General features: G+C 32.4%; 1 protein-coding gene across 2 annotated transcripts in view; it reads right to left on the bottom strand.

The window, feature by feature from the left end:
• The window catches only part of LOC143049929 (zinc finger C3H1 domain-containing protein-like), a 69,177-nt gene that overhangs the window by 26,637 nt on the left and 30,229 nt on the right, over positions 1–12,311 (bottom strand). For both annotated transcript variants that reach the window (XR_012970366.1, XM_076223708.1), the window contains exon 23: positions 2,170–2,334. Coding sequence is in view for 1 of the 2 variants with exons in the window: in XM_076223708.1 (XP_076079823.1) it covers positions 2,170–2,334 (165 nt within the window). In the remaining variant the exon portion in view is untranslated. The remainder of the gene's footprint in view (positions 1–2,169; positions 2,335–12,311) is intronic.

Raw genomic sequence — 12,311 nt, forward strand, 5'->3', positions numbered from 1 at the left:
AATTTCAGAAATGTTGAAAATATGCATTTTTTCGCAATATTTTAAAAAAAATATACAAACTTGGTTGACATGCAATCTTCACTAAAATGAAACTTAAACCAAGATCTATAAATGTTACATATGAACATTAATGAAAAATGCATGGTTCTATTAATAATCAGGCTCTAAAATGTGGTGATTTAGCAGATTTTTTAATGATTTTACAATGCTTAACAACCCAAAAATAGTGTGTCCGTTACCATGGCAACCACTCATATTTTCACACTCAAAATTATTTTTTGAGCTTTATTCATTTATTGCTTCTATTAGTCCAATTATAGATAAAATCTGGAACCCCCCATATATCACATGTATATGGCACTCTGCCTGGCTCTTATAAAGAGCTGTACTTAATAATATAAATAATATAAAACACAGTCAGAACCTTGTAATTATAAGGCCAAATAAAATAGTATGTGTGGTTCCAGTTACATCTGAAAAAAGTTAGGGTAGGTAGGTAGGGATTTTTTTTTATTTTATGTTTTTTTTTACATTGAGTCTATGGGAGCATCATTCTGATTTTAACAGTGCTTAATGAAAAATGATGATAAAATCTTTAGGGTAGGCTAATTTCAAGACGAAAAAGTAGGGAAGGTAGGGTCACTGGAACCACACATATCTTTTTATTTGGCCTAAGTAATTTAAATATAGCAAAAATAACTCAAATAAGAATAAAAACAAAAGTAGACGACTGTGGAGTCATTTATTTTCGTGGGTACCAATTTTCATGGATTGCGAAAACCATGCATTTTGGTGGATATGTTATTTCGTGGTTCTACCAAAGTCTGGATACAGCTTTATAGAAATTTGTATTTCCTTGACCATTTAAATTTGTGTTTAACCTGTACCCACGAAAATTAGTATCCAACGAATAATAATGAATCCACGGTATATTTCAATGAGGCAGTAACCAGACAAAAAATTTGAAAGCACAAAACAACAGCAGACATCTAGAGGTCAGCCTACAGTCATCAACAATAAGTGTCTTTATATTACTTCAGGTTAAGAAGGTAATAAGAGTATAATCATCTAATTTGGCACTACTACAGTATGTTATCATTAAACAGACATTAAATGCATTAACTGTGCATTTGCATTCCGATATCGCAGATCGAATTTATTCGTTTAGTGTATTAATGTACGTTTTTTGATTGAGTTTAGCCTGCCAATTGATATTTTAATGTGTGTTTTTCTATGTTGTGATGTTATGCTATTGTTTCAGAAAAAGGGAGAAGGTTTGGATCCATTAAAACGTTTAATCCCGCTGCAAATGTTTGCACCTGTCCTAAGTAAGGAATCTGATGTACAGTAGTTGTCGTTTGTTTATGTTATTTCTACTTGTTTCTCGCTTTTTTATTTTATATAGATTAGACCGTTGGTTTTCCTGTTTGAATGGTTTTACACTAGTAATTTTGGGGCCCTTTATAGCTTGTTGTTCGGTGTGAGCCAAGGCTCTGTGTTGAAGGCCGTACATTGACCTATAATGGTTTACTTTTTAAATTGTTATTTGGATGGAGAGTTGTCTCATTGGCACTCACACCACATCTTCCTATATCTATTAAATGTATTACTCATGGATTTCAGCAATTTAATTTTTTGAGAAGCATTTTACTTTGATTTTGTAAACTTATTTGTCATTTTAATCAAAATTTTGGTTCACTCATGGGTTATTTTGATACATTCAACATAAATTAACCTCAATGTGGTATGGTTTGAAGAACAATTACATTTAAAAGTAAATTAAAACATTTCATGTTTGAAAAGTTGAATCAAATATTAAATCTTTAGAAAATTCTAATTTTTATTTGTGCATTACAAAAAAATATCTGTGTATAAATTGTTTTCATTACAAATAGAAACACCAACAAACCATCTTTATATTTGCCTCAAATAAAACAAAAATATTTCAAACATAATAGAGGGTGGTAAAGGGTTATTTTCTTGCAACGTGTTTTGCCATTTTTATTTCACATGCAGCCGTGAAAAAGGTTCGTTATTCACCGTGTTTTGTGAAATCGGTAAAAAGATCAACGTGCAAGAAATTTTTAATTGTTCAATCATCGTGAAATGGCAATTTTATTTCGCGTTCTTCCATGCAGATACCCCTATATGCCCCTCATAATAATTTACCTTATTGACAATTCTGCCTGCCATCTGTTTCTGTGGATTGTAGAGTTGTGGAGGTAGCTGTTTGAATTCTTTAAGATTGATATATGACAACCATAAGACACATTTATCAACAGGCTGAAGGTTGGTATGGATCCAGGTGTTTTCTTTTGTGTTCCTTAGTTTACCCTGGAATATCAGAGATAGTTAAAATATTTGTCCATTTTTTAAAAGCACTGTGGATTCATTATTATTCAGGGGATATCAATTATCATTAAAAACCTCAACAATACCATGCGCGTAGCTACGTTTACGTCAAAACGCCCGGGCGTACACTTAAATTTTGAAAATAAAATAAATATTCGACATAGAATAAGAAAAACTGGTCAAAAGCAGATCAGCCTAGTGCTTCTTTTTTTCAATGGATTGTAATTTTGAATAAAAAGGGACTAAATTTACTCAAATAGATCATTTAATATGTTTGTTCGAATCTTTTGTAAAAGTCTAAATCTACTATGAATTCTACGTACTTTTCTTATATTTAAAGAAATTTTCAGATTCGATATGCTGTTTGTATTTTTGCCGAGCCAGTGATTTATGTCCCAAAAGCTAGACAAAGCGGCGTCAACATTTAGGTTCCGATTGTGGATAAAGTCTTTTGAATGACTCTCCATGATATTTAACGAAAGTTGGACAGAAACTGTTTATGATCAAAAGAGTAATAATGCAATTATATCTTTAATTTTCCCACATTTTAAGAACAAAATGTATTTCTTTCTGAAATTAATAAGTGGTCGCAGTTTGGGCTTACATTTTGTTATTTCTCAATTACATTAACTACTTGTCAAACCTTCATCGAATTTTATGAAAATGCCGAAGAAGCTATTTCTATTACTTATGTCTAAAGCTAAAATTTTGAAAGCATTTTTTTCGTTCATTTTTCTGTTCTTTTCTGATAGACAGCCGGATAGCCGGACTCTTCTTTACGCAATTAATTGTTTTACATGCTCAATTTATAAACCTTCATAGATTGTCGTGAAATATTCCAGATCAAGAAAAAAGTATCGAAAGAAAATTTTAGATTTTTTTTTAAATCCCTTTAAAGGAACGATAAATTGATTCACTTTTAGTGGGAAGAAATCCTAGGGGTTCAAGAATTTTTTTATATTGCACCTCTTAGAGATATTTTTTTTTCGTGTTCAATGAAAGGTGCTTTTGTGGATTGTATGCTCACTCACGGCACCATTTAAACTTATTTCAAAGTAATATTGGTTTGGACGTTTTCTCTAAAACCAATGACCATTAGGCTAGATTCCAGTTTAACACGACGATTAACTTAACATATTACAAGATTTAACCAAAACAAACAAACCATTTAGATTCCAAAGTATGTTGCTATCAATGATTTTTTTACTGACAGGAATTATTACTGTATCTCATTCTCGATAGCTTTGGGGGGCTTCGTCCCTTTCGAACCCACTACCAGCAGGTGCTTTAACATTGAGCGGTTGACACCCCTCATATCCCTCGCAAAGGTTCGGGCGTACACGTAAAAATGACCCAGCTACGCCACTGAATACTGTATCCACTTGTGTCCAGAAGAAAAACAAAATTTTTTCCATACAACATCATGAATGTATTGATATTTTATATTTAGTCCATTCCTAACCTATTCTTTAACAAAAATATCTTGAAGACATTGTTACAGAAAACAATTAACAGTACTGTAACAAATCAATACTAATTATATGTTTCTTCTATTTTCTGTTGCACTTAAATGAGACACATAGATTACATAATATTCTACATGACACTTTAAAGTGCAATTTCTACTTTCAATGATATATGAATACTAATTATGTAGAATATGAATATTAATTATGTATATTCTATGAAGTAAAACACTGTAACACAAACCAATTAACAGTACTGTAACAAATCAGTACTAAAATCATGTTTCTGTTATTTTCTGTTGCACTTGAATGAGACACATAGATTACATAATATTCTACATGACACTTTTAAGTGCAATTTCTACTTTCAATGATATATGAATATTAATTCTGTATATTCTATTAAAGTAAAATAGTTGTAACAGAAATTAAATAACAGAACTGTAACAAATCAGTACTCATGTTATGTTTCTGTTATTTTCTGTTGCACTTGAATGAGACACATAGATTACATAATATTCTACATGACACTTTAAAGTGCTATTTCTACTTTCAATGATATATGAATATTAATTATGTATATTCTAAGTTAAAGACTTTGTAACAGAAATCAATTAACAGTACTGTAACAAATCAGTACTAATATTATGTTTCTGTTATTTTCTGTTGCACTTGAATGAGACACATAGATTACATAATATTCTACATGACACTTTAAAGTGCTATTTCTACTTTCAATGATATATGAATATTAATTCCGTGTTTTCTTGATAAAAGACGTTGTAATAGAAATCAATTAAGGGCATACGATACAGTTACTGGGGAGGTAATGATGTTGCTAACTTAATTTGTTTTTTCGCGACGTCAAACTATGACTTATCGGGAAAAGATGCAGTTTTTGACTGATTTTTATCATTCAAACTTATTTAACTTGAAAACGAGTTCATGGACCCTATCTTTTTAAAATGCCATTTGGTTTGATTACGCGAGAAGATTATGTGTGCCAATTTTCATGAAAACGTAAATAGTGCAATTTTTTTAATTTGATAAATATACAGCAACAAAATATGCTTTTTTCTACATTCATGAACATTTGATAAATATGAGTAATTTCTGAATAAAAAATGTATAAATTTTTGAGTAACTTATAAAATACAGACATTACAAATTATTTAACAAAAAACAATTTGTGTTTATCTTTTAAAACACAAAAGTTATGCCTTTCTTTCGAAAAGGAAAATACGGCTACAAATCCGAATTTTGAGCAATTATACCAAATTTCGACCTCATTTTACTATAAAAGTAGCACATGAAGGTATATTTTTTATTACATATTTGATTTAATCAGGTAAAAAATAGCCTATATGCAAATTTTCATCAACTTGTAAATACAGGATCAAAACTGTATCGTATGCCCTTAACAGTACTGTAACAAATCAGTACTCATGTTATGTTTCTATTATTTTCTATGGCACTTGAATGAGACACATAGATTACATAGTTGTCTACATGACACTTTAAAGTGCAATTTCTACTTTTAATGATATATGAATCTTAATTCTGCGTATTCTCAGTAAAAAACTTTGTAGCAGAAATCAATTAACAGTACTGCAACAAATCAGTACTAATATTATGTTTCTGTTATTTTCTGTTGCACTTGAATGAGACACATAGATTACTTAACAGTCTACATGACACTTTAAAGTGCTATTTCTATTTTAATCATTTGAATATTAATTCTGTGTATTATAAGTAAATGCATTTGTAACAGAAATCAATTAACAGTACTGACTGAAACAAATCAGTACTACCCCTACAGAAAAAAAAGTTGAGGGCCAGTTGATGGCCATGTGGCGGACAGTTGAGGGCTAGCTGTTTTAAGCAAAATAGTTGAGGGCTAGGTGTTGAGCATCTTAGCTCAACTCAAACCTGGCCAAGCACTGTATGTTGGATAGAAAGCGCTCAACTGGCCCTCAACTGAAGCTGGCCATTAAGTTGAGGAAAAGTTGAGCAATTGATCTTTGGTTTTCATATAGTTGAGCAAAAGTTGAGCTTTCAGACTTTGAAATTTTTGTAGTTGAGCAAAAGTTGAGCATTCAGACTTTGAAATTTTTGTAGTTGAGGAAAAGTTGAGCGTTCAGACTTTGATATTTTTTTTTATAGTTGAGCAAAAGTTGAGCAATTGGAAATATGACCTGGTGATATAAATGTTATGTGCGGCACATCTGTTTTATCTGTCTTTAGTGCAAATGGACAGGAAGTATTATTATAAATGTACACAAAGTTTGAGGCAAAATTAAGGGAAGCACATGTTTTCAATTTTATACATTTTTCTGTATTTTAACTTAACTAAATCTTTGACATAAAGATAAAAAACAAACAGTATTTCTTTTATTATAAGATATATCAAATATTCAAGATTTAGGTAATTAACAGTTATTATTAGGGGCAAATCTCAAAGTGATCACACTGTCACAATACCCAAAAGAACCTCAAACATTTAAAATTTGAACTGGGTTTGAGCATGCACATGGCAAGCAAAGATGTCTTCTAGCTATCATGAATAAAATATGAATTTTACAATGAATGTAGATAAAAAAAGTTACAAATATTAAACTGTATTGACATTGAAAAGTGCAGTGTATTCTTCTGATGACATGACTCTTGGATTTAGGAAGATTGATGTTTAACACATATTTCTTGAAACATCTTTTGGTAAGTACATTGGATTAGATTTGATTTCCACCATTTTGAATAAGTGTATAATTATGGTCATGATGGTCTTTTAGTTCAAAATAGTGATATTTAAAGTGTTTTCTTCATAAACTTTAAAGAGTGAAGAAAAAAACGAGACAATATATTAATGCATTAACTTATATATTGTCAAAATGTGTAAGACATATATTGTCAAAATGTGTAAGACAGGAGATTTGTTTATTTTATTATTAAGAAAATTTGTTTTAGAAAGTATTACTAATAAAATAAGAATATTCTAATATAATAAATTTGGTATAAACTAGAGATTTATTCTTATTTGCTAGATAATTTCTAAAAAGCAAGGATAAAGCATTCATGTAGTATGTTGTGAGTTAAGATCTTTCAGCAGTATTTTGGTTATAAAAATACACAATTTAAATTTATTTTTTCTACAATGTGTAGTCATCAGTTTACAATTACCACATAATGCTCAACTTTTTAAGACCTAGCCCTCAACTTTTAATGACCTGGCCCTCATCTATTGGCCACCTAGCCCTCAACTTTTAATGACCTGGTCCGCAACTGTTGGCCAGGTAGCCCTCAACTCTAATTGCTCAACTGTTGGACACCTAGCCCTCAACTATGATATTTTCTCAATGTTGCTCAACTAATTTGCATAAAGTTGAGCATTGATAGTTGAGGGCTACCTAATTTGCATGGCAAAAATCCAGCTAGCCCTCAACTGGCCCTCAACTGTTTGCTCAACTGAAGGCCAGCTAGCCCTCAACTGGCCCTCAACTGTTAGCTCAACTGGTGGCCAGTTGAGCAATGCAGTTGGCCTAGTGATCATTTTTTCTGTATGGGTAATGTTATATTTCTGCTATTTCCTGTTGCACTTGAATGAGACACATAGATTACATAGTTGTCTACATGACACTTTAAAGTTCAATCAACTTTCATTGATTGATTGATTGATTTTTAGTATTTTAACACCACTTTTTAGCACCATATTTAGGTTAATTCATGGCAGCCACTTTTTATTGTTGGAGGAAGCTGGAGTGCCTGGAGAAAACCATAATCTTCTATAGAAAACTGACAATCCTAGTCAATTAAGATTGGAGTTGAGTGCACCAGCACGAATGAGGTTTGAACTCACAGCCTCAGTGTTGACTGGCTAGTGCTGAGAGTAGAACCTACTTAGAAACTCGGCCACCTAGACCTCTACTTTCAATGAGATATGAAAATTATTTCTGTAATTCTAAGTTTAAGATGGTGTAACAGAAATCAATTAACAGTACTGCAACAAATTAGTACTAATATTTTGTTTCTGTTATTTTCTGTTGCACTTGAATGAGACAAATAGATTACATAATATTCTACATGACACTTTTAAGTGCTATTCCAAATTCCAATGATATATGAATATTAAATGTGTATTCTACGGAAAAGATGTTGTACCAGAAATCAATTAACAGTACTTAAGCAAATCAGTACTAATATTATGTTTCTGTTATTTCCTGTTGCACTTGAATGAGACACATAGATTATATAATATTCTACATGACACTTTAAAGTGCTATTTCTACTTTCTATGGTATACAGTATTAATATTAATTCTGTGTATTCTAAGTAATAGATGTTGTTACAGAAATCAATAACAGTACTGTAACAAATCAGTACTAATATTATGTTTCCGTTATTTTCTGTGGCACTTGAATGAGACACATAGATAACATAATATTCTTAATGACACTTTAAAGTGCAATTCCTACTTTCAATGATATATGAATATTAATTCTGTGTATTCCAAGTAATAGATGTTGTTACAGAAATCAATTAACAGTACTGTAACAAATCAGTACTATAATATTATGTTTCTGTTATTTTCTGTTGCACTTGAATGAGACACATAGATTACATAATCTTCTACATGACACTTTAAAGTGCTATTTCTTATTCCAATGATGCATAGAAACCGTGAATACACACATTTTTAGGACCTTTAATAATCAAATGCTATCTAGTGAGAACCTATCAGACAAAGGAGATAACCCACCTATGTATCATGTTTTATAAAATGTTGATCTATATAAAATACTTGAAATCAATACTCTGACATTAGTAAAGGAGATCCCTCAACAAATCTCACACTGCTAAAATTGATACCTAATCATCACTTGTCAGAACTAATTATACTTCCCTTGTAAATCTGACATAAAAGATCTACATTTAACATTAACGTTATCGATGATGAGATAGAAGGCATATTATGGTTAGAATTTTCGTCAATGGTGTCAACATTTTGTTTTTGCGTAGCCATATGTTATTTACCGCCAGCTGATACATGTAAACCTGTTGATTCTGAGGTATTCTTCCAAAACTTATTACGGCAAACATACTGCTATCAACGTAAGGGAAAAGTGTTTATCTGTGGTGACATGAATGCGCGAATAGGATTAAATTCCGACTACATAGAAGGAGTTGATTTAGTAAAAGCACGTAGCATTATTGACTTTAGTGAAAATAAGCACGGAGATTCGTTCGCAAACTTCCTAAGTGATATTAATTTCTGTATGTTAAATGGCCGCTTTAACGAAAATAAATTTACATGTATTTCTACAGCAGGAAAATCAGTAGTAAAATTGAGAATGGAAATGGGGAATGTGTCAAAGAGACAACAACCCGACCAAATAAAAAACAACAGCAGAGGGTCACCAACAGGTCTTCAATGTAGCGAGAAATTCCCCCACCCTGAGGCGTCCTTCAGCTGGCCCCTAAACAAATATATACTAGTCCAGTGATAATGAACCCCATACTAATTTCCAAATTGTACACAAGAAACTAAAATTAAAATAATACAAGACTAACAAAGGCCAGAGGCTCCTGACTTGGGACAGGCGCAAAAATGCGGCGGGTTTAAACATGTTTGAGAGATCTCAACCCTCCCCCTATACCTCTAACCAATGTAGAAAAGTAAACGCATAACAATACGCACATTAAAATTCAGTTCAAGAGAAGTCTGAGTCTGATGTCAGAAGATGTAACCAAAGAAAATAAACAAAATGATAATAATACATAAATAACAACAGACTACTAGCAGTTAACTGACATGCCAGCTCCAGACTTCAATTAAACTGACTGAAAGATTATGATTTCATCATATGAACATCAGACACAATCCTTCCCGTTAGGGGTTTAGTATCATACCATCATAACATATATGAGAAAAACATAACCCGTGTCATGCCAACAACTGTTTTTAGAATAAATGTGTTTAGTTCCGATGCAAAGACCCCATAAGTGAATCAATATTAACGCCAAAATATGCAATCTTTAATGACTTGACAACAGTATCGTAATTATATCCCTTCTTAATAAGTCTATTCAAAGGTTTTGTAAGTTTCTGAGGTGAATACTGACACCTTTGTGCTTTATAAAGAATATTTCCATAAAAAATTGGATGTGAAATACCTGAACGTATTAGAAGTCTGCATGTTGACTACATTTGTGTTCCATACGAAGAATTAGACTATGTGAGTGACTTTAAAATTTTACCTATGACAAGTATAATAAATGGTACCGCTCACATTCCTGAAAGCATTCCTGACCATTCTCTGCTATATTGTGATTTTAAAATTTCATTGAACTTGGATATAGAGACGAATGCCAACAAAGTGTCTCCTAAATATAACATTAAATCAATGCCGCATGACTTTCTATCGTCCGCAGAAATAAGACAGGATGTTATGCAAACTATAGCGCGAATAGAAAATTATATCATAGCAGAAAAAGACATTCAGCACGCTTACGATGAATTCGAATCTTTGATTAAAACTGAAATGAAAAACAAACTCTCCACGCATAAAAGCCATGCAGGCACCACCAAACGTAGGAAATATAAGCCCTATTGGAATGAGGAATTGGGGAGCCTTTGGAAAAAAATATGTGAAACGGAAAAAATATAGCTGCGTTTTACTGGTCATAGCAGCAAAAAGCGAACATTAAAGGAAGATTATTGTCATCAGCGAAAAACATTTGACAGACTGAATAGAAAGTATAAGCGACAATATCAATTACAACAACAGCAAAAGCTAGAAGACAAATTAAGTAACATGAATCAAAAAGATTTTTGGAAGTTGATCGGGAAAATCAGAATTGCGAACAATAGGAAACGTGCGATTCCATTAGCAGTTGTTGATAGTTGTGGGAATATGACAAAAGCAATGTTTTAAACATCTGGAAGAATGACTTTGAAACTTTATTTAAACGTAACGAAGATATAAATGAGCATTTAGCATTTTTAGACACAACAATATGTAATACGGAAATAGATGTGACATGTTTAAACGAATCAATTTCTAGAGAGGAAGTCGTAAAAGCCGTTATTCATGCTAAACTTCGTAATGCAGCAGGAATAGATGATATTCCTGCCGAGGTCCTGAAAAATGAAGCAGCAATTGATTTACTTTTTAAAATTATAAGCGGATGCTTCAACTTAGGAAAGGTACCCTCTCAATGGAACAGTGGAATTATCAATCCGATACTTAAGCCAGGAGCAGATGACGACAGACAACCTTTAAACTATCGTGGAATATCTCTGATTTCTGTTCTGTGCAAAATATATTGCTACATATTAAATCAACGTTTAAGTCTTTGGCTTGACCAAAATGATATTTTATGCGATGAGCAAAATGGATTTAGAGGTGGTCGCAGCTGTGAGGAACATATACACTCACTTCACTCCGTATTAAATGACCGAAAAATATCTAGGAAATCATCTTATGTGTGTTTCGTTGACATGCGGAAGGCGTTCGACACCATTGAACACTATTTATTGTGGTACGAGCTACAGAGGGCTGGTGTACGAGGAAAATATTTAACCGCCGTTCAATCACTTTATAACGATTTAAGATGTACTGTTCGTGTTAATGACAATCTAACCCTGTGGTTCGAAGTAGAGGCTGGTGTGAAACAGGGCTGTATTTTGTCGCCCACACTTTTTTCTGTGTACATAAACGATTTGACTGAACGTATAAACTCTCTTAACTGTGGTGTAAATATAGATGACTTCAAATTGAGTATTCTCTTGTACGCAGACGATATCGCATTGATAGCACCCGACAAGAACAGTTTGCAAAGTATGCTAAATGTGGTAACAGATTGGTGTTCAGAGTGGAAATTGTATATCAACATTAATAAGACTAAAGATTGTTCATTTTCGACCACAATCCTGCAGTAAATCAGATTTTATATTCCAATGTTCTGATAAGGTAATCGATTATAGTGACAGTTACAAGTAACTTGGAGTCTGGTTTGATGAACATTTGACTTTTTAAAAAAACGCAAAAGAATTGTCAAAGGCTGCTAGTCGTGCGTTAGGAACGTTATTTGCAAAAGTAGTAGAGACGGGAGGTATGACGCATAAAGTATATACCAAACTATACTCCTCTACAGTAGAACCGATATTGATGTACGGAAGCGGTATTTGGGGCACAAAGGAGTTCAGTTGTATCACTGCCGTCCAAAACAGAGCTTGTAAATACTTTCTGTTGGTAAACATACATCAAATATCGCGACAAGAGGTGACATGGGATGGACATCGTGTTGGACTAAACAACGCATACACTTTTGTCGACTTTTGTGCAGACTTTCACGTACTAATGAAACGAGAAAATCATATAAAATCTTCAAGTGGATTTCACGTCGAAAAAAAGGATGGACTTTCGAAGTTGAAAAGACCATTAATCGGTTGCATGTTAAAGATACGGTTAATGACTTATCTATATCAACAAAATG

Source organism: Mytilus galloprovincialis, chromosome 10 (assembly GCF_965363235.1).
Source record: "Mytilus galloprovincialis chromosome 10, xbMytGall1.hap1.1, whole genome shotgun sequence".
Classification (NCBI taxonomy): domain Eukaryota; kingdom Metazoa; phylum Mollusca; class Bivalvia; order Mytilida; family Mytilidae; genus Mytilus; species Mytilus galloprovincialis.